The sequence below is a fragment of the Anas platyrhynchos genome, chromosome 11, assembly GCF_047663525.1.
Source record: "Anas platyrhynchos isolate ZD024472 breed Pekin duck chromosome 11, IASCAAS_PekinDuck_T2T, whole genome shotgun sequence".
Classification (NCBI taxonomy): Eukaryota; Metazoa; Chordata; class Aves; order Anseriformes; family Anatidae; genus Anas; species Anas platyrhynchos.
The window spans coordinates 12,392,310-12,414,062 of NC_092597.1; the positions used below are offsets into that span (position 1 = coordinate 12,392,310).

General features: G+C 55.9%; 1 protein-coding gene across 3 annotated transcripts in view; it reads right to left on the reverse strand.

The window, feature by feature from the left end:
* The window catches only part of LINGO1 (leucine rich repeat and Ig domain containing 1), a 115,729-nt gene extending 94,316 nt beyond the window's left edge, over positions 1-21,413 (reverse strand). For 2 of the 3 annotated variants that reach the window (XM_038184910.2, XM_027465653.3), the window contains exons 1-2: positions 21,172-21,411; positions 6,753-6,874 (exon numbers count right to left, since the gene is read on the reverse strand). Coding sequence is in view for 1 of the 3 variants with exons in the window: in XM_038184908.2 (XP_038040836.1) it covers positions 21,172-21,234 (63 nt within the window). In the remaining 2 variants the exon portion in view is untranslated. Of the gene's footprint in view, positions 1-6,752; positions 6,875-21,171 lie in introns of all 3 variants that reach the window. The other variant, XM_038184908.2, reaches the window with a different exon arrangement.
* Positions 21,414-21,753: the final 340 nt, after the last annotated feature.

Here is a 21,753-nt window from a genome sequence, read left to right on the forward strand (position 1 = left end):
TTTGGGCAACCAATTTGGACACATCTCAATGCACTCACGCCAGGCTTGGATGGAAATAAAAAAGCAGCCAAAGGCAGCACAAGGCAGCTGACTTACAGTCTGTGCTTCACAAGCTCGCTGACACCCCGGTGTGCCCCCAGCCCTGTGCTGCCCCGAGGCACGGCGCAGTCAGGGCACCCCGAAATCGCCAGCCGGCTGCAGCACCGCTCGCTCCGTGCGAGCTGCATCTGCTTTTTGTCTTCCCCAGCAATCAGGCAGCACGTTTTGTTTTGCTGATTGAAGGAAAAGGGAGCCAGCGGTTCGGAGGAGCAGAGAACGGGCTCCTTTGCTTTTCTCAGCAAGATAAAATTGTTTAGGTCACCCGGACCATGCCACTCGCAAATTGTTCCCTCTTTTGAGAGGTTTGCCAAAGTGTGTTCATAAACTTTTGGAGATAAAGGGGCTTTTCAGAACAGCAAAATCAAAATGCATCACTTGGAAACCCCAGACAGACTTAGTCTTCTTTTCCCTTTTGTTTTTTTTTTTTTTTCCCAAAGGGCTGGACCTAATCCCCAGCACCGCAGGAACTGCAGCTTTTCATGGGTTGGAGAAGGGTAACGCCTTGCCCGTAGCAATTCCACCCTGCTGCTGACAGGATTCAGGCCCCTGCAGCAACTGATTAGCAAAAACCCAGAGCTCTGCCAGCCACGAAGGTGCTTTTCCCTTCCCTTCGCTCCCCCAGGAGCTGCAGAGCTGCTGCAAAGGGTGAGGAGGGGAAGCCAAGGCCCTGCATCCCCAATGAAGACAGCTCCAACATCTGTCCTCAGCCAGAAATGTATTCACCCGCACAGACACACTCATCAGATGAGGCTCTAAAATATTTACTGCCCAAATATCAATCCTCATAAAGCGAGGCAGCCATTTGGGCTCGGGGAGGGGGAAGGAGACGGGGCGGGTTGTCAATAATGTCATAAACACGGGCAATTTTATGTATCTCTGGAAATGGCCGAGGAACACGCAGCTTGACAGATGCGCGCCCGGGTAATGCAGGCTCCCTAGTTATGAGCGTGAGGATGTCAAGAGGAATAGATGAGCAGTAATTCAAAGTATATTGGGCTTAGAGAAGTACAGGGGCATCGCGATGCATACGTGATGGGCACCGCGGCGCAGAGAGGGCTGGGGAGGAGCGAGGCATGCTGATTTGGGAACGCACCCTCCAAGGACAACCCTTGAAATGTCACAGAGGATCCGGGCACAGCCACGGTGCCTCAGGGTGTCACTGCGGGGACGTGCCAGCCTCCTGCTGGGTCTTGGGGCTGGACCGACCTCCAGGCTGGTTGCCCACAGGAGCTGCTCCGATGTTTCCATGCCACCTCTCCCCTGGAGCACAGGGACACAGCTCCTCAAGGCTCCCACCACCCTGCACCATCAGCGCTGGGCCGGGGAAGCCCTGGAGCCTTTAGGAAGTGTTGTCAGATCTCCCCCATACCCAGCCACGCTCCCTTTGCTTTGCAGGGAGGCGTTGCTGAGCCCACCACGGTTCCCAGCGGGGTTTTGTGAGGGTGCCCACAGCAGCCTGGGAGGAGAACAGCCAGAGCTGCCCGGCCTCTAAATCCAGAGCGCTGCTTCGTGCGGGTGTAAGAGACCTCCTGCACTAAAGGAAGCATCCACAAGGGGATCCCAAAAGGCACAGGTTGCTTTCGGAGACCTTTCCTTGGGACTCGGCCTCTGCAGCAGAAGCAGCACCCTGCGGGGCTGCTCCCTGGGGCTGGCCCGACCTCCGGGCTGACTTCCTACCTGTGCAGCCTGCAGGGAGAGATCCTTGGCTCCTCATGCTGAAACCCTTCCTGAAAACGTACAGATGAGGTCTGCCTGCCCCCCAAACCCACCCCAGATGCACAAGCCAAGAAGGGGGGGGGGACATTGCTGCTCCACCCTCCACCACGCCACCTGGAACGTGGCATTTTGCTCAAACACATGCCTTTTCCTTCACATCCAGAGACTTGAAAAAACCCAACCCACCTCGGCACGAAATCAAAGCAAGTCCAACCAACTCATTTGCACCCATCCCCAAATTCAAACAACACCCCACAGAGCCGCAGCGAGGGAGAGGGACGCCGCCCCCGAGGCGCAGGCGGCAGCAGTCACCGCGATGACTCGCGGCCGGCATTTCCCCAGCCCACCCAGCGTTTCTCAAAGCAGCACCGGAGATTTTTCCAGGCAGCACCCAGACACACGCCGCACCCCCAGCCGCACGCTGCCACCTCCCGGTTTCCAGCCCGCAGCCGAAAGGGAGCAAAACAAATCAAACTATCGCTGCGCTCGGGCTCCTCTCCCAGGGGAGAGCTCAGCACGTTGCACAGGGGAGCCCCAGCTTCTCCAGGCTGGCCTCACCCAGCCCTCAATGCCACGCTTTATTTTATTTTTTTGCTGAGCTTCACCTCCTTTGGCACCCCTGCTGACATTCCCGCTGCCCACCTCCCGTGGCAGGATACAGTCATCGGGAGAAGTTCAGCGTTTTCACACCCCCCTCCCCGGTGCCTTCTGCGGGGGGGATTACTCACGGCGGCGGGCAGGCACCCGCGCACCAGCCACCACCAAGGTGATTTTCCTGGCGGAAGAATCCATGAATCACTGCACCAGGCAGGATTGGCTTCGACGGAGCCGCAGCGCACGCCGTTGTTTATTGAAGCTCAGCGATCTTTCCGGGCTGACGCTGGGACATGACTTATCCCAGCCACTCACTCCCAAGTTATTGCAACACCCGGCTGCGATTCCCCCGCCCGCGCTCCGGGAGCTTTCCCTGCCTCTCACAGGGAACCGCGGGGTTTGGGGAGGTCGGATGAGAGCGCTGAATAAACGTAAAGGCAGAGGAAATGTTTTCTGTACGTCTCACAGCTCAGCCTTCCACCCAGCCCCGGAGATGTGTCACTCGGAATAATCCCAGAGCCCAGGGTGCCACGGCCACCGCGGAGGTCAGGCAGGAGGGAGGGAAGGGACAGGGCCCGCACAGCCGTAGCCACCCCAACGCAACGAGGCAAGCAAGTGAGAACAGGCTGCTAATGAGAGCTTCTTTCAAAAAAAAAATAATAAAAAAAATAAAAACTGGCTGCTCTAATTTGACTTTTTCTTCCGGGCAGCGCTCCCCCGCGCACAAGAGCCCTGCAACGACGCGGTGTAACGGCACCAACCTTCAATGCCACGGCCACAATAGCGGCAGCAGGAGATAATTGCACCCGGACCTCATCTCAGGGACACTTCCCTGCTAATGAGGCTGTTGGAGTCAAAGCGGGCACAAGTTGAGAGGGCCGGTCTTGGAGCCAGCCTGCTGACCAGCCCCAGCCCCAGCCCCACCGCTTCGCAGCTTACGGGAGCTCGGCTTGCACTGCCAGCCCTGCACCCGCCTGGCGTTTATTCCTCCTCAGAAAAACCTCCCCGGCTGAGCTCTGCTTCCATTTGCTGATGGTTTGAGGGCATCTCCCAGCAGAGCCGCACCTGCCCCCACACCCCAGGCCCCGCAGAGGGTTTCTGCATCGCTGCCCGCGTGCTCACAGGGCCTGGGAGCGCATGGCGAGCACCGCCAGCGGGGACAGGGACAGGGACAGGGACAAGCCTCACTGACAGCCGCCGTGCTGGTGGCTGGGGCTGCTACCTCTGCCTTCAGCTGCTGCAATTTGTGTGCTCACCCGGAAAGAAAGGCAGAGAGCCTCCTGCCCCTCGCTGAGCCACTGTGAAACCTGCTCCCGCCCCGGAGTTAAGCAGCGCTCACCTCCAGCAAGGAGCTGCTCCCCCTGAATTCAAGCAGCTTGCCCGAGTGCTGGCTGCAGGAAGGCTTGGAGGAGAAGTAGAGCGGGAGAAGAGGAAGGGGGGGGACACTCCAAAACGCACGGCAGGGCACAAGGCAGCAGTACAGGATGCACAGCAAAGGCAGTCGGCATTGCTTGGGTCACCGGTGTGACCTTCGGAGGCTGGCACAAGCTGTAAGGCCAGAAGGAAAACTCCAGCAGCTGCTCCGAGAGCTGCTGAGGACCGGGAACCCAGGCGGCACGCAGAGAAGCTGGTGCCTCAGCATGTGCCAAGCCCACACTGGAGCTCGCCAAATGGGTCAGGCTTCAGCCCCTTGCCCAAGAACAGCTCCAAAGCTTCAGATTCCCCTCCCCAAGCCCCCAGGGGGTGGATGTTTGGAGGGGCTGCACCCGCAGCTGCTGTGAAGGGACCCCAAAAAACCTGAAAGCAGCCAAAGGAGGACCCCAGAGGGCAGGCAGGCAGTGCCCCTTGGCTGCAGGAACGGCTGGCAGGACCTCCGCAGGGTACGCATCCTGAAAGCTCAGAGTAAATACTTAAAGGTGGAGGGGAAAAAAAACCGTTCCTCCCTGAGAGCAAGTTCTCAGACTTTGCTCTGGGATTTGAGGCTGAGGCAGACAGAAATATGACAAAGGAGACACAGGTTTCAGCAAATCATAGGCACATCAGAAGCAATAGCTTTCAGCTGCCTGCTTAGCTGCGAGATAAATTCCCTCCCGGCCACGCGCCTGGCAACCTCGGGGACAGCAGCTCCGCTCTCCCTGCACACACGGGGGGCCTCACCTCGCACCCACCCATGCTGGGGGAGTGCTCTGCAGGCAAGGAGAGCCAGGGCATCACCCAGACCCACTTCTAAACAATTACAGCCAGCCCCATCCATGGGATGCGTCTCCCCTCCTCACCCTGTCCCGTGAGCACGCACACATCAGGGTTTGGGGCAGCACACAGGTCCCACGGTGCTCAGGGATGCTCCCAAACCTGCATCCCAGCCCCACGCAGTGAGGGTCAGAGGAACAAACAACATCCCAGCCTTCCTGAGCCCTCAGAGGGGCGATGGGTGAGGGAGGATGGGCAGCCACAGCCTCCTCGTGGTGCCCAGCACCAGGACGTGGCTCAGTAGCCGAAGGAGCTGCTGAGCACGGGCTGCTCTGTATGGCCGGGCTGTCCTCGGGATGCTTTTATTTCCAGGGAGAGCTCATTAGCTCTGCTTGTGCAGGAGTTCGTTTTTTTTTTTTTCCCCCTGTTACCAAGAGCTGGAAAACTCCACTGAATAACATCTCCAAGCACAGCTGGAACAAAGACAGGGCACAGGGGGAGAGCGGCAACAGACCCAGAGATAATCAAAGCTGCTGCTGCAGCCTCACATTGCCGACGGGAGGTCCGGATTCCCCAGGCGAAGCTCACTCAGGCCCCAGCAGCTTTCCCCATGCCGGGGCTCTTTCGGAGCCAGCTTCAGGGCAGGGCTTGGGGTCAGAGGGAAGCAGACTGGCCCAGACAGATTGCCAGGAGCACAGCCAGGGGAAAGGCTGGAGGGAAGCCAGGAGCTAAATGGGCTCGTGCACGCGCATGGCAAGGAGGCAGGCGGTGCTGCGGGAAGGGTTTAGCAGAGGCACATCCCAGCAGGGCTGTTCCCACAGCCGTGCCCTGCAGGGAGCAGCCCACAGCCTCACACCACCTCCTCACCAAGCCCCCGGGCTCCTCTCCCATCCCTGCTGCAGCCAAGCACTCACGTAGGAACAGCAGGAGATAAGGCAGCTCCCCAGATAAGATCTAAAGCTCCATTATCTCTTTAACCCTCACACGATTCATTCAGCCCTCCCAGATCTCTCCCTCCCTCTCTGGATCCTCCAGCTTTTCCCCTCCTCGCACCCCACGGATGCTCTGGGAGCAGAGGAGGCGGTGGGAGCCCGATTCAGCGGGCTGCAGCTCGCCACAGCCAACGGGATGGCCTCCGACTGACCGGCCCCAGCGACTCCGAGTTAATAAAACGTTAAACGCAGCCCCATAAATCACCTGCCCAGGAAGTGACCTGGACAGGAGGCCTAACGAGTTAGCAGAGGGTTTTATTTAAAAGCCATTTGTCTAAGAAGTGCAGCACAGAGAGTCAAATAACTCTTAGTAAAGCAGAAGCACTGAAGCTACAGGGAGGATTAGAGAGGGCGAGATATTTATGGCCGGGGATGTCAGCGCTAACCAGCCCCTGCTTCCCCGTGGCTGCGTGTAGATGTACCGGGCTGAAGCACACCAGGCTGGCAGATTTCAGAGGAGAAAAGTTGTATTAGACTTGCCTGAAAAGCCTAGCCATGAAAACCCAGTGGGAAATCAGGTTTTGGGTGTGCTGAGCTGGGAAAAGGCTGCTCTCCCAGCTCAGGCTCACTGGAGCTGCTGTGACCATCGCTGGAGACCTGCTGCTTTGTGCCTTCTGCCACCCCACAAAATGCTCAGGACACCCACATCTTTCTGCTAGGCCCAGCTTGTCTGCATAGGAGATTAAACAGACTGAGAAGCAGCAATGCTCACACGTTATCACACATATCTGACACCTCTGTTTGCAAGGAGAGGCTTGAAAACAAAGAGGTCTAAAAGCCTCAAAACCCACAACACCAGAAACCAAGCTTTTGGTTTCTAAACCCAATATCTACGCCTCAGCTGAGAACAATTTCACGGCCAGCCCCACGTATCCCCCATAAACCTAGCACAATGTATTTGAGAAACCTTTAAAACAATCTTATCACAAAGGGCAGATATGAGAGAAGACAACAGGCAGTCTGAGGTAGCAAGAGGACACACAAACCCCTTCCCAAACACCATTTTGGGGCAGCTGAGACAATCGGAAGGTACCAGTCCCACCCAAGCCCAGTTCATTCCTGGACAAGGAAGAAGACACAACCAGCCAAAATCCAGCCAGACTCTCACCCACATTAGCACACCCGTTTGCTGTTCCCGGCCAGAACAGCCACGGTCCTTACCTGAGAAGGGATGCAGGAGGCTGCAGCAGGGAGCCTAACAGCACCGAGGGGCTGCACACAGGGCGCTGCTCCAGGGGCTCTGCAGGTGCTGGGGGCAGCTCATGGCTCCTGGGCACAGGGGGCTGCGGATGAGAAGGCACAGGAGATGTCAGCATGGGAAAGCAAGACCTCAAGCCCCCATCCAGCTTGTGACCACTGCGAGTTTAACAATAAAGCTAGGACGAGAAAGAACATACTTAAATATCAACTTCTTTCCTTGTTACTCTTATTCCCATTGCCATCAGGGAAACCAGGAGATCAGGTGGGACCCTTGCTGGTCCCATGCACCTCAAGGCACCAAGTTACAGACACCTACACATGTCCACAAGCCCCCGAGGGGCTCCTGACAGCTGTAGGGTGATATTTGGGAGCCTAAACACAGCAGCTCTCAGGACTCAGCACAGTAGAGGTGGAGGTGACATTCATTATCAAGATATCAGAGTATCAGGCATTCAAGTACCAGTGAGACAGGTTACAGGGGTCTTTTTGTTTTGTTTTGTTTTCCTGCAACATGGCCATTTAAATGCAGTACAGAGGGGTCTAAAGGGAACTGGGGCACTGTCACGGTCCCTCAGGCTGTCCTGTGCTATGGGTGATGTGATTGTGGCCCAAAAGCACCAGTTCTGTGAGCGCCAGAAGAAAAACGTGGGCTAGTGTTGCAAAATCATTGAGGGCATTCTAATTTCCAGTGACCTGGCTGTTTACAAAAATGGCATTGATTGTCAGCATGCACAGGTTGAACAGGGTTTGAACCTAATTGCCCTCAGGGGCCAGACATTTTACTCTTACTCTGCCTACATGGGGTGCAGGCATTTTCTAATTGCTGAATTTGTAGCGCCATTGATTTAGCTTCACCCCTTTGCTTTCTTAGCTGTGCTATAAAATTGTTGAGCAGCTGGTAATTCCTTTATGCTTTCTCCTTCCCAGCCAATCACTGTATCGTACTTTGAATATTTTCATAAATTTTAGAACCTAAGCCCTGAACAAGAACTGAAACAAGTGCAGGTCTTGCTTGCTTCGCAGGGTTATCTATTTCTGCACGTCTTACACAGAGTTCTCAGTCTATCCATGTAGCTGGCTGGTTTTTCACCCTTGAACTGTTTGCATGCATAAACTTCAGTCCAATCTGTTTTTCTAGAACATACTTGGAAAATAGCATTGAAAATAGAAACCCTGTGTGATCTAACGTCAGTATTTGGAATTGGCTCTACTGACCACTTGGCCGTGTCATAGAGCCTTATTCAAGTTTCTTCTGGTGCTACAGCTCTAAGAAGCTGGCCCATATTAGCTGAGGTTAGGTTATAATTTTCTTATTATCCAAAGCTCCATAAATTCTTCATTTCCCCCAGTAGTTTGGGAGGTAAAAAAATTGGTTGCACTCCAGGGAAAATGGACTGAGACAAGGTTGCCATCAGATCCAGCTTCTCTCAGTGGACAATTTAGTGTAGTTTTTACTGTTTTCTTCTCATTTTTCTTAACATTTTCTTTTGTTGCTGAGTGCTAGGGAGCTCAAATTCCTTTCTAGTGGAATTGAGAGGTTCAGACTCAGGGCTAGTGGTGGAGTCAACTTCCTCCCTCTGTTCATAGTGGTTATCTGCAAGATATAGTGGTAAATGAGAAAAATAACCTAGGTCATCTGCAACCTCCAGCTCTATCAGATAGAAGTAGCACAAGAGTATACAAGAGATACAAATGCTGGGGTGGTTTAGGTTCTCCATCAGTTAACTTCTCTTAAAATTTTTAATTTGTGTTTAACTTTTCCTGGGATTCTTTTAGGCTCTGAGGTTGTGACTCAGTACAGATGCACTACAACAACTAAAGAAGGCATCCCGCTGAGTCTGGGGTACTTTGGGTTTGTTTTCTTTTTGCAATCAAAAACCAAAAGCACTTTAAGGAAAACTGTTTAGGAGGATCACCTTGGGTACAGCAATAGCATTTTTCTTACAAACTTCAAGGGGAGTCATTTTTGTACATAAACTGGGGCAAGTTCCCCTCCGAGAACCACGCGTGCTTTGGACTGCACGATGCCCATCTGGAGCCAGTTTCATTTACACACACAACCCAGGATTCATTTTCAGGGAATGCCAGCCTGCTTATAAATCTCCCAGAGAATATTTTTGTCAGCCCGTGATTTTAGAAGTACCTTTTAATTGCTTGTGAGACTCACTTGCACACCCAGGCAGCCAGCTGGTGTCAAAATGGAGGCCTGCCCTTCAGGCCCGCTGAGATGGCAGCCCGCCCAGGGGCCCACATTTCAGTCACACTGAGGTGGGGACCCCCCAGGGGTGGCAGGCCCACATTTCAGTCACGCCAGGATTGCTTACACAGTGCTACAACACACAGCTGAAGTCAGATATCTCTGCCTGATCCAGCTATTCCAGCAGAGGTTAAGTTTCTTCAGCAATGGCGCTCAAGCAGCTCCTACAGAAACTGGAGGCCTGAAGGATGAAGAGGACCCTCCCGTTCAGTCATGAGGCCAGGAGCAGACCCCATGGCTTTGCAGGCTCCTTCTGGAGCCTTGGTGCACCTGGATCCAGCCCTGGTCTCAGGCTGTGTTACTGCTTTGTGTCTGAGAGCTCACACATGTTCACACACACTGCTGACCAGACAGTCACCAACAGTTGCAGAGAAAATAAAATGAACTCCCCAAACAAATCAAGACCTTACACTTGCCCAAACAAATGAGATTTTCCAACTGAATTTATCAATTACAATTAAATTTACTTTAGCCAAGGTTAAGGTTCTGGGCTGACCTGTATTTCAAGTCCAAATAGTAGTGTTCAAGCACAGTGAAGAGCTTACAGACAATCCTCACTGGAGCCCCAGTGGGAAATGTTTTAATTTATTTTTAAAGAAGGTGCCTTACCTTTTCAGTTTGGCACCTGGGGGTTCAGAGGAGATAGCCTGCAGTTCCTCCAAGCTATGGCACAAAGCAAACCATCTGAGTTATGGCATCAAAACTGCTGGAGATTATCGTGACTGAGCACGTAATAATGCAAGCACAATTTAGGACAGGTCAGGCAGAAGCTTATTAACCATGATCATAGTGAGAGGCAGTATTCCCCACCCACCCAGAGACTGCAGAGACCCAAATCTCCTCTCTTTGAACAGTATGCAAGGGGTAAGGAAAATAAACCCAATGTTAGAGCCAGGTATGCACGCCAGGGAAGAATGGGCTCCAGACAACTGCTTACATGTTATCAAAGCCAAGTAACCATTCACGGGAGGGAATGTTCCTTTTGTTAGGATAAACTTCTTAGCTAGACCTCTCAGATCTGAAATAGCAATATTTTTACTTACCACCACAAGGAGGAACAGAAAGCTACATAAAGCATGCCAGCAGCATCCATCCCACTGGGGAGGAGGTCACAAGTAGCAGGGGGAAAAAGCAAGGACCCAGTAAATGCCATGGCATACCCCCATACCCTTTGTGGTGCACACAGAGTGCTTGAGGGACGGGCCCCCAGCTCTGCAGCCCCACAGGGGGTCTAGGGAGCCCAGGGAGGGGGCCAGGGAGCCCTCCTCCTAAGCCAAAGTGTCCCACAAACACCTTGAGAAATGACTTGTCCTTTGCCTGCTGATCGAGGAGCTTGATTTCAGCACTGAACGAGAAGCAAGACCCTTTCCTGGTGGAGAAAGAGGCATCTTCACCCCTCTCCTGTCCAGCTTCACCTTCACACGCAGCACTATCACCTCCAGCCTGGGTTTGATTTAAAACATCTATTTCGCTGTGAGGTCCCTGTAGCAGAGCTCACATCCTTTTTTGCATTTCAGTTTTGATCAGCCAGCATTTAACAAATTAATAATAAAGAGCCTGAAAAATAGTCTCTTGTCCCCAAGAAAGTGGCTGTGCCTCCCAATCACTCAAAAGGGCACTGCTTTAGACCTCGCTGAGCAAATGGTATTTAGCTGCAGCCACCTTTTAATGGGAATGATGTGCTCCTACAAGGAAAGCAGTCAAGTGTATCACATCTGAAGATATCCACATGCTGCACAGCAAGAGGGCAGGAAGGAGAGAGGATGTAAGGGAACGCTTAGCATTTTGCAGCAGCCGTTCCTGGTCCTGTCCCGAGGCCTGACATCCTACCCAAAGCTGCCCGTTACATTCAGCATGGAGGTCACGAGAAGCATTTGCAAGGTTCACCGTAGAGGCGGGCAAATATTTGCCGAGGATACTTCCAAATCTCTAGGCCCCCCACGTGCTTTCTGCAAATTTATTTGCTGATCATGGTCCTTGCACAAATTTGCAAATGAAGAGCAAAGACAGAGCACTGTGTCAAAGATAACTCTGCTGACTTGGATTAGGGTACAGTAATTAACACCCTGAGCACTGGCAGTCTCACTCCTAGCTACCAGAGCTGGTTATAGCCTTCTCATCTCCTCTCAGCTCCTTACCTCCAGCTCGAGCTTGGCCAAGCACCCTGCTAATTTGCTGCGCTAATTAATCACAGTTCCCATTGTTTATTCTTTTGTTCTTGTACAAGCAGCCACCATGGCTAGGCACATGCCCACAGTGGTAAGCTGGCATCACCTTCAAGGACCAGCACAGCTCCACTGCGAAGCTGGTAGATGCCAAGAGCTCTGCCATCACCCCAACACACAGGCAGCCACCTCCCCCCGCTAATCCCCCCGCATGCCAAAACCCACCGCCGAGCCAGCATCGCCCGGCTGTGCTGGGGACAGAGCTGACAAGCCATTACCTCTCTGCTTGCTCCCTTTTGTCAGGAATTGCTTTAAACAGGTATTTTTGCAAAAAGACACCAAGAGGAGAGAAAAGAAATGTTAGTCCGAGTGAGCCTGTGTTGTTAAATACCAAGAAATCCAAGCCTGGAGTCCAACAGAGGCCAAGGTTCTGGGCTTTGACACAGCTGACAAGCTGCAGCACAAAGAGGAAATGCACGTACAGAAATAGCCAGCCAGGATAAAGGATTTACTGCCTCTTTCACAGAAAAGAAAAGAATAAGCTTAAACACTCCATTTAGGAGCTGTAAAAAAAAAAAAAAAAAAAAAAAAAAAGATCTGTAGGAGAAATATTTCAGCAGCAGGATTAGCAGGAGGTGAAGAAAAACCAAATCCTGCCTGTCCTGAGCACACAAAAGGACACTGACCTTCTGCTCCAGCTTGCCCCCATCCCACTGTGTCCCCAACGGTCCCAGCACAGCTCCTTGCCATGCCAGCTTCTGCAGGATCAGGTCTGGAGCATTCTTTCTGGACTGACCTTCCTTGCTCCAAACCCTTTTCAGGGCTTGTTGCTGCTGTGGCACCCACCGAAAACCCCAGCTAAGGAGCTTGTGCTGCTCAGAGCGGTGCCACCTTGGCCAGGGCACGAGCCCTTTCCCACCCCAGTACATGGTCTGAAGCAGAAAGGAGAAGTTTTGACTTTCCCTGAAAGTTTTTCCTCTGCCTTGAGATGAAAGAGACAGTCTAGAGGAAGAAACGGGAACCATATTTCTCTGATGAAAGCATTTCAGCTGTATTATTTTTGACTAGCACCAGTCAGAACAGAGCCACACAAAAGGTCTTACCCTTCTCATGGCATGAGACCAAGTCTCCCAGCTGGAGGCCAGAAGAGCAGCAGAACCACCCACCCGCAATCCTGCTGGGAAGCGAGTTAAAAAATCACAGCCATCATTTCTGGGCTGAAACAGAGCAAGATTCACAAACCCAGCCTGAAAGTGCTCATGGCAGAGCAGCTCACATTGTACTTCTGACTCTCCCTGGGTAGGCAGGACAATCATTTAATCCCCTTCCCTTGAGGAGCAGGAATTTCACCATGCCTGATGGACGTTGTCAAGCCTGGCCTTAACATCTCCAGCAACGGTGACCCTGCAGCCTTCCTCAGCAGCTTGCACACTGCCTAATTGCCCCCGTAGTCAGGCACTGAAGCTTTATATTATAAGCAGAGCTAATTTCTCAGCAGCAACAAATACTTGGGAACGCTTTCTCCCTGGCATACTCTCTCTATTGTTCATCTCTTTCACATAAAGCGTTCCTAATGAAGAGGGAAGGAAGGATCTTGGCTTCTTTCAAAACAATCTGAAATATTATATTAAAAACATGCACTGAGTGTTGACACATTTAGCGCGTTGCTTTATAAAGCAAATTGCCCGAGCTCATTGCGAGCTTGACACTATTAAGACAGCACACAGCTGCATGACTGGAAGGATGGGGCTGCAAGAAGTCCCACTTCTGAGAGGTGCAGAGCACCCCGAATTCGGGGGCAGCTAAAGCCATCAGCATCACCCAATCCCTCCAGGACTGAGCCCCCAAAGGGAGCAGCCGAGGGGTGTTCGAACACCGCTCAACATACCACAGTGAGGATTGCAGCAGGCTTCAGACACGTGAAGCCCCAAAGCCCATCTGGAGATCTCCAAACACTCAAGGCCGAGAGGACACGGCTTGCGCTGTGCCGGGCTCTCCTAGCAATAGGTACCCACACTGCAGGAGAAAACCCCGGTGTCTCCACCTCCACACCAAGCCCCATCGCTTAAAAAATGGGCAGAAAGCCTAGGTTCTGTAGGTTTTGAGCTGGGAGATGTTTGGCTTTCTCTTTTCCATACTTGCAAGGAGAGGTAAGGAGACAACTCGCCCTTGGTTTACGCAGAAGCTGTGAACACACCAACAGAGAGGCAGAATTACCCAAAAGCTACCATTGCTGCCCAAGCTTCAAGCAAAAGCCCTTCAACAGCCCAGCCTCAGGAGCTCAGAGCCCCCCAGACCTCAGTCCTCCATGCCACAAGGCACAGTGGCTGCCAACAGGCTGAAACATGTGCACATCTCAGCACACAGCCGAGCCCTGTGCTCGAGGCAGGGTTTTTGCTACACATTTTTACAGTGGAAACAAAAAAAAATAATAAAAATGGAGTGGGGCAGCAGGGAATGCAGCTGCTGGGGCTGGACCGGGCGCCTGTGCTCCCAGCACAGCAAGCCCCAGGGTACCAGGTGATGCTCTGGGGTACTGGAAATAGGGAAAAGGAAGGAAAGGGGAGATTTGGAGTTTCTACCCAGCTCTAGCAGCTGGTTAGTGGAAGCCAGCACACGGCTGATTTCTCTCCGTGCCTGACATATGCAGGGTCCCTGCAGAGCACCTGTCCTCTCCCTGGGCATCTTTGAAGTACTCCAGGCTCTGCCGCAACAGGATTTTCCAGACATTGAAACAATGCTCAGGAAATAAACAGAGATGGGAAAAGCTTTAATTACAAGGCTGGTAAACATCCAAGAGCAGCCCAGGGACCAGACTAAGGTAGGAAGCTGTACCTGAACAGCCCCTTGCCGAAGACACATGGAAGGTACAGCTCTCCACGGACACAAGATCCGTGCCAGCTGTGCCTTCGTGTTGCAGGATGGGGGCAGGAGCAACAAGTAGGTTTTGCAGACAGCACCCTGGCTCTCCTCTGGGGCCCAGAGCCCTTTAGGTGCCTCCTGAGATTCTGCTGCCCTCGGCCTGAACACCCCAGGGTGGCCAGCAGGGCTCTACCTCCAGTGCAGGCACACAGGGAATAGGAAAGGGAACCCCCAAAGTCTCGATTAACGCTTGGTATGGGTTTCTTCACCAAGTTCCCACCTGAACAACCCACAGCGCCATTCAGTACCTGCTCAGGGAAGTCACCGTTTGTGCTGGAGAGGCAGAGCCCCCTCCACGTGTGCCTTGTGCCAAAGCCCTCAGCTCACAGCCCCGCAGCAGGCGTTTGGAGGCTCAGGCTGGAGAACTCCTGCACCCATCGCCACCACCCCACCATGGTTTTGGTGCCGATGCTCACAAGGATGATCATCCCTGGGAGGACCCCATCTTCCCCTCCAAGCAGATAAGGAGCCAAGGGGCCTCGGCACAGGGCAGGGGGGCTGCAGCGCGCACAGAGCAAGTTTAGGTGCATTTACCTCCAGCTTGACTCCATTTGCAAGGTCTGGTCCTTGCACGAGGTCCTGCTTCCCCAGGACTGGCTGGGGCAGGCAGAGCATCGCACAACCAAAGGCTGTCCTCCAGCAGGAGGTGACAAAAGCCACCGCAGCCACCCCAGCACAGCAAGAGACATCACAACAGACGAGAGGGATCTGGGGCTCCTCCTCATTGATATTCCTGCTCAGCCGCTGTTCCTTCGCCATGGCTGAGGAAGGCAAGGCAAGACAAGGCCTACAGAGAACGCCTACAGATTATTTCTCTCAGATTCCAATTTACTCTCCATCATTAATGCTTTTTGAAAGCCCGACACGTCCTGCGAGCAGAGAGAGCATGTTAAACACTCCGGCAGCAGAGTCACTAGAACGAGAGCGGCATGTGCCCGGCACACATGCCCAGCCAGCCCAGGAGATGGGACCACGGTCACAGATGTCACGATGCCATCAGCACGGCCGAGGAGCCAGAAAGCATCACCCTTGCTCAGCAGAAGCGGTGATAGAGGCCGGTCCTCCCCCCTGGAGGCTGGGGAAGAGAGGGCATCACCCAGGAGCACAGAGGACGAGAGGCACCGCAAGGCTCCGAGCATCGCTCAGCTGCAGAGGGGAGAAGGCAGGGCTGGGGGAGAGCGACTGCAAAGGCTTGTGTGAGGGATGAGATGAGCTGGAGGCTTCCCTAATGTAGAGAAAATTGCTTTTGCCAACTATCTGCAGTTTTAAAGCAATTACGGTTGGGGGAAAGCCGAGAGCACGTCTGAATGCTGCGCACACAGCGTGTGCATTTTAAAATGCAAGAACCAAGTAGGAAAAAAAAAAATCCTTTAAAGAAAATTAGGCATGGGGGTGCTGAGCTGCAGGCACAGGGAAGTGGCCCAGGAGAGCTTTCCCCCAGCTGGAGCAAGCAGGAACCACCTGGAGATGCACCAACACCTTTGCTTGGCTGCAGCTGAGCTCCTTCAAGCTCTGGGAAACGCTTCTCAGCTTCACCCTGCAGCCTTTCACCCTTCCCCACCACCTAATCTGATGGGATTAGAGAGGATCCCGGGCCATTAACACATCCCCTCTAATCACCGAGGGGCTCGGCCAGGTGGAGCTGCTGCATCTGACACCCAGCGGGTGCCCTGCGTGCCTCGGGGACAGGTCTGGGAGGCAGGGAAGTGGCATCAGGCGGTGACAGAGCCCCTCTTCAAAGCACGGCTGCCCTGCCGTTGTTACCGAGCCTCGCCGAGCGGAATTGAGACATGAAGTAGATTTGTGCCCAAGATAATGGCATTTATTAGACAAGCTATTGAGGAGAAAACAAAAGCTAACAGTGGAGAGCCTCTAAGAGCAACGCTTTAAGAAAATCCATCAAGAATACAAAGAGGAGCAGTGTTAATAGTCGGTGCTTCCCTTCGCTGATTAGAAACCTCGAGCAGTCCCTCAGCAGCTCCGGGAGAGGAGCAGCTGGTGTCACAGGGCAGGAGGTGACAGACACAGAGTGGCGGTGACAGCACCAGCCCCCTGCCGCTCACCGGGGCTGCGTGAGGACAGGGCACACGGGGCTGGCCGGGTCCTTGTCCTCAGCTCGGTGGGGTGCACAGGGTCCTCTGGAGACCCATTCCTGCCCACTTTTTTAGTATAAATCTAGTTTTCATTGGGAAGAAGCTTCCCTAGGGCCTCTCCATCCGGGCTGGTTCACTGCCAGCCAGCCCAAGGCTCTGGTGACGCCTGGTGTGCCCCCACCAGCACGGATCCAGGCCCTGCTGTCCCACATCCTCCTGCCAGCTGTGGGGCAGCTTCCCAGAGACCAGAGCGCATCCGGGACTTGCTCACACCGGGACACAGCCAGCCCTTCTCCAAAGGCCAAACCATAGCAGAAAACCTTGGGAAAACACAGACTGCGGCCACTACGCAGCTCTTGGTCCATCCCTGGTGGTTTCTTTTACATTTCCAAACAACCCACGAAACCACCGAGTCCCTGGGGGCTAAGGCAGCCCCTGGGAAAGCTGCTTTCACACCACAACCTCTCAACCTCTCCATCCCAAGCCTCCTCTCCTCCTCCCAGGCTGAGGCCGAAGCACGGGGTTGGGGCAGAGCCAGCAGCAGGGAGGTGGGAGCGCGAGGGCGTCCCGGCCGCCCCACAGCTCGGCGGAAATTTATTGCTTGTGACACGTTGTCAGAGCGAGACGCGCCTTGTTAATCAGAGCCGAGGCAAACAAGAGGGCTCCTTAGCAAATTAGGGGGCGGGGGGGAAGCAGGGAGGCTCTGCTGGGCTCACCGCCACCTCCCCTTCACGCCGGGGGGAAGCGAGGAACGATGCGCGGCACCCGCTGGCTGACAACGCTCCTCTTTCTCCCCCAAAAACAAGACCTGAGTGACTGGAAATGCTGCCCCTCGGCAGCTGTGGTGGCTGTGCAGAAGCAATGCAGCAGGCTGCTGCCAGCTCTCGCTACCGCAGGGGTGCCCAGGGCTTTGTTTCCAGCAGGAACCAGCCTGACCCGTGTGGCACACAACCAGAGGCTTCTCCCTGGCACCAAAAATGCCCAATTCCCCCATTTCCACAGGCAGCAGCAGCTCGGAGCAGCCAGCACCGCCACAAAGCCGGGCTGGAGGCACACAAAGCTCCAGGAGCCCCACCTGGCACCGGGAGCTTTAAAACGAGAGGTTTCATCGCATCCCTCCCCAGGCACTTCATGGCCCGGCTCAAAACAGAGCTGCATTCTCTGCTGAAGAAAAAAAAAATAATAATAATAAAACAAAATCTATTTTTAAAAGCTTTGCTTTTGCAAGTGATGTGGTTTTCCTTTGTGGGCTCAGCTGAGCTGAACACACACTGCTTTGTTTTCCAAGATTTATCAGCGCACAGGGCTCAGCCACGCTCCTCCAGCGCTGCAGCAGAGCCCCGGCGTGCAGCACAAACCCGCCGGCCCTACACACAGAGCCGGGGTGCCCCGGCCAGAAGGCAGCTTTCCCCTCCCAGGCAGCACCTCCAGCTACCAGCAGGGGAACCCAGCAGCACGCAGCTCTCCCCGAGCTGAGCCAGCACCCGGCAGGGCAGGCTGCAGCACCCAGAGGTGCCACCATTCAGGGTGTGCCACCTCCACACCCTGCCCAAGCAGCTCCCAGCTCCTCCCCAGGCCCTTACAGCACCTGTGGGTGCTGACACAGGTGTCCCCATGCCCTGGCCAGCCCCCGCTGAGTGCCCCTCCTGCCAAACTGGGGGTCTCACCACGAGCCCTGCGTCCCCCGAGCGGGGATGCTGCACGTGGGGCACCCTGAGCTCAGCCTCTCCCTCGGCAGGCTGCTTTTTCCCTGAATTAAACAATAACCAAGGAGCCGCTTCGGATTTCCCTTACGCTGCAGTTCCTTATTAATCCCCACAGTAAACACAAAGGAAAATAAAAATAACAATAACCTAAGAGGGATGCTTGCTGCTCACGGGTACGGATGGTGCTGAAAGAATCAACCCAAAGGGACAGGGGGCTGCAGCCCACCCGCTGTCCCCCTGGCAAGGGGCACCCAGCCCCCTGTACCCGTACCCAGCCCACCCTCACCTCCCCATGGTCTTGGGGCTGTGGTTTGGGGGTCTCACCAGGTGGAAAAATGCAATTATTCACCTGGAAAAGGGCCAGGCTGCTGGAAGAGGCACCCAGCTCCTGGTGGCTCACGTTGTACAGCACCGTGTCAGTGGGAAGGGGTGGCATGGAGCTGGGCACCTCTCCTGGCACCTTCCCCCCTCTCCTCCCACCGGAGCCGCCTCCTGCCCACTGCACCCAGCTAATTAATTACAGAGTGCAATCCAATCAGCCCGGCCACCCTATTTCAGCGAAAGGCGTTTAAGGGATAATGCCATCAGCCTCCAGATGGACTGGCCTGGCCCCAGCCTCCTGCAGCGCTGGGGTCCTCCAGGAGCTGCCACTGCCACTGCTTGGCCCCGGGTCCCAGCTGCAAACACCTCGGGGTGCTCAGAAGCCTGCTGGGTTTCTGAGCCCCATGGAAATTTGGGGGACCGGAGCATGCGGCGGCGTGGATCGGCACAAGCACAGGTGACGGCACTGCCACCTGCCCGGGCTCTCGGCGTGGCAGAAGGACAGATTAGGAGGACAGATGCCAGCCCGAGTCCCCCGGTGCCCCACGGCTGGAGCTTGAGCGTCCTCGGTGCGGGTGCCTTGCTCCGTGCCAGCTGAGCTCACAGCCTTCTCACGTTCGGTGATGAGAGCGGCTGATTCCCTGATTTACTGATCCTACACTTGGTTAATTTTGCCTGCCCGGGGTGAGGATAAGCTGCTGGATTTGCAGACATTTTGAGGATTGCGGGTTTAATTTTTTTCCCCTCATTGTGCGTGCATGCATCAAAAGCTCAAAGCCAGCACAGCGGATATACATCAGGGCTCAATATGCTCCTGTCACAGGTGGCATCAAAAGCTTGTTGCCGCCAAAATGAGCACGGATTCTGCTCTCGCTCAGCCCAGCCTGTCCCATGGCAGCTTGGCTCGCAAGAGGAACGAGGAAGAGTCTCTGCCCCTTAATCACACCTCCGGGCTGCCTTTGGTGGAGACTCAGGCACAGGCAGCTCGGGGAGGGACACAAACCTCCTCCCAGAGCTGTGCGTGGCCAGGCCACCCTGGCCCAGCTGCCCAAGCACCCCACACCAGCCCCAGCACCACCAGCAGCCGTGCACCCAAACGACACCCCACAGGTTTCCCCTTGCTGGTGCCACCACCCGCTCTGTCCCCAGGGTCACCAGCCGAGCAGCAAGCACAAGGTGCCGGATCAAAGCAAGCAGATGCTCTTCACCTTCTGGACCCTGAAACAATGAGCACAACCACAGTAATGGCCAAAACCCACTTTCATCCAGAAAACAGCAGTGACAGCTCCCCATATCCACACCAACCCCGAGGAGCCAGCAGGGGGGCACCGCTGCTTCAAAACACCCACCCCGTGGCAGCCCCGGGAAGGCTGGGATGAGGATGGGGAAGAGCCCAGCACCTCTGGCTGAGCAATAAGATAAACCATTATGTCCTTCCTCCTCCTGCTGGCACGTCCCCGAGCAGCACTTCGCAGGGGCCGGCCACACAGCAGCATCCTTTCGTGGCGCTGATACGGGTCCTGCAGCGGGGGCCTGGAGGAGCCTCTGCTCCCCAAGCTGAGCCAGGATCCGGGGCTGCTGAGTGGGGCACAGGCAGGGGGAAAGCAGGCGCTCTGTGCATCCCAGCCCTGCAGCCGTGGGGAGAGGGAAGAGGCTTTTCCCCATGGAGCCGCAAGACCGCAGTCCTTCAAACGCTTATCTTGTGAGCTCCCGTGAAGCCTTTCAGAGATTTTGGCAGGAGGAGGTAAGAGGAGCCGTGTGCTAACCCCCGAGGTCGCCCCACCTCACATCCTCAGGAGACCGCTGCGCAGAGCCCTGCTTCTGGAGGCAATTCGCTGGCTCCCTGGGTGCCCCGTAGGATGCGTCGTCTCCTGACAACCAGGGCAAGGGCTCCCTCGGGAGCTGCCTGCTTCAGCAAGGAAGGAGCAGCAGAACCAGCACAGCATCAGCTCCTCAGAGGACGGCACCGACAGGAGGTTGTGCCACCAGCCCCGAGCACCTGCTCCGCACCCCAGCCCCAAAAACACCGCAGGAACGCACCGGAGCGAGCCGTCAGCCTTCAGCATCCATCTTCCCTTCCCAGAGCCGTAGCAGGGGGATCACTGCCGGAGCCAGCACCGTCCCATTTTCTCCACCCTGACCCGAACCTTTCCGAGGAGCCGCCAATTAAACCGCCGACCTGTTCTCAGCTCAGCCTCCCGTGCGCAAAAGCCTCCCGTTATTTGGCACCTGCCAAGAGCTGCGTCCCAGCAGATTTATCTCGAACTGACACTTGAGGGTAATTAAACCCCTCTTCCTCCTCCCTTGGCAGCGCAGCGGATAAAAGGAGCACCCCGGGGACCTGTGGTGCCTGCTGGGGAGGGATGCTCTGCTGGGGTGGGATCCTGGGGTGGGATGCTCCCGTACAAGTCGAGCACCGCGGGAGGAGAGGCAGGAGGGCAGCTCTGCCTCTCACCCCATCGGTGACAGCAGCTGGGCGAGGTGTAAGGCAGCGTGCCCCACCTGGGGCTGCAAACCCAAACGGGATCGGATCGCAATCGCTGCTCCCCGGGGGCATCCCCACCGAGATGGGGGTGCCGAGAGAGGTCCGGGTGTGACAGCCCGGGCCCCCTCCCCGGCTGCCCGTGCCAGGGACCCCGCAGAGCCGGTGGCTTTCAGGGGCTGCAGCGGGAGGGCCGCGGGCAGCCGGAGCCGTGCCGGAGGTTCCCGGCTGCATCCGACCTCAAAGCCCGGCTTCGATCGCGGCGGGCGCTGCGGGCAGCGCTGGGGGGGGGGGGGCGATGCTGAGGGGCGATGCCACGGAGACCCCCAGCCCCTGGGGGGGCCCCGACTGCAGCTGCTGGGAGACGCCCCCCTGCCGTGCCAGGCGGTGCCCCCCACCCTTTTCTCCCCCCCTCTCCAAACCCTCCCCGTTACCTCGGAGGGGCGGCCGGGCTGGGCGCGCTGCAGCTGGGCTGGGCTCCGCGGGGCTGGGCGCATCCTCCGCCGCTCCTGCCTCCTGCCTCCCGGCCCGCTTCGCCGGGCCCCCCGCTCCCCCGGGGGGGCGAGCTCATGCCCCGGGGCTGCGGCTGCTGCCGGCCCCGAGCACCGCGGCTCCGGCTCCGCCGTTCCCGGCAGCTCCCCCCCGGCTCCGTCCTCCCGCAGCCGCCGCCGCCGCCGCCGCCGCCGCGCCCCCCCCCGGCCGCCCCCGCCTCCTGCCTCCCTCCCGTGGCCGGCCCCGGTGACAAATCGCGGCGCTGGGCTCCCGCTCCGGAGGGTTACGGAGGGAGAAAGCCCCCCCCCCCGTGCCGGGATGCTGGGCGAGGATGCGGCTGAGCACCCCCCGGCACTGATGCTGGAGGAGCAGCGGCACGGTGCGCGCTGATGCTCCAGGAGCAGCGGCACATTCAGCACGTTTAGCCTTTGCAGCCAGCGCTGTGGCAAAGCGGGGGGGCTCAGCTGTGTCCCCCCCAGTGGTCCAGCCGGCTGGAGATGCCCCCGAGCCCGGTGGGATGGACA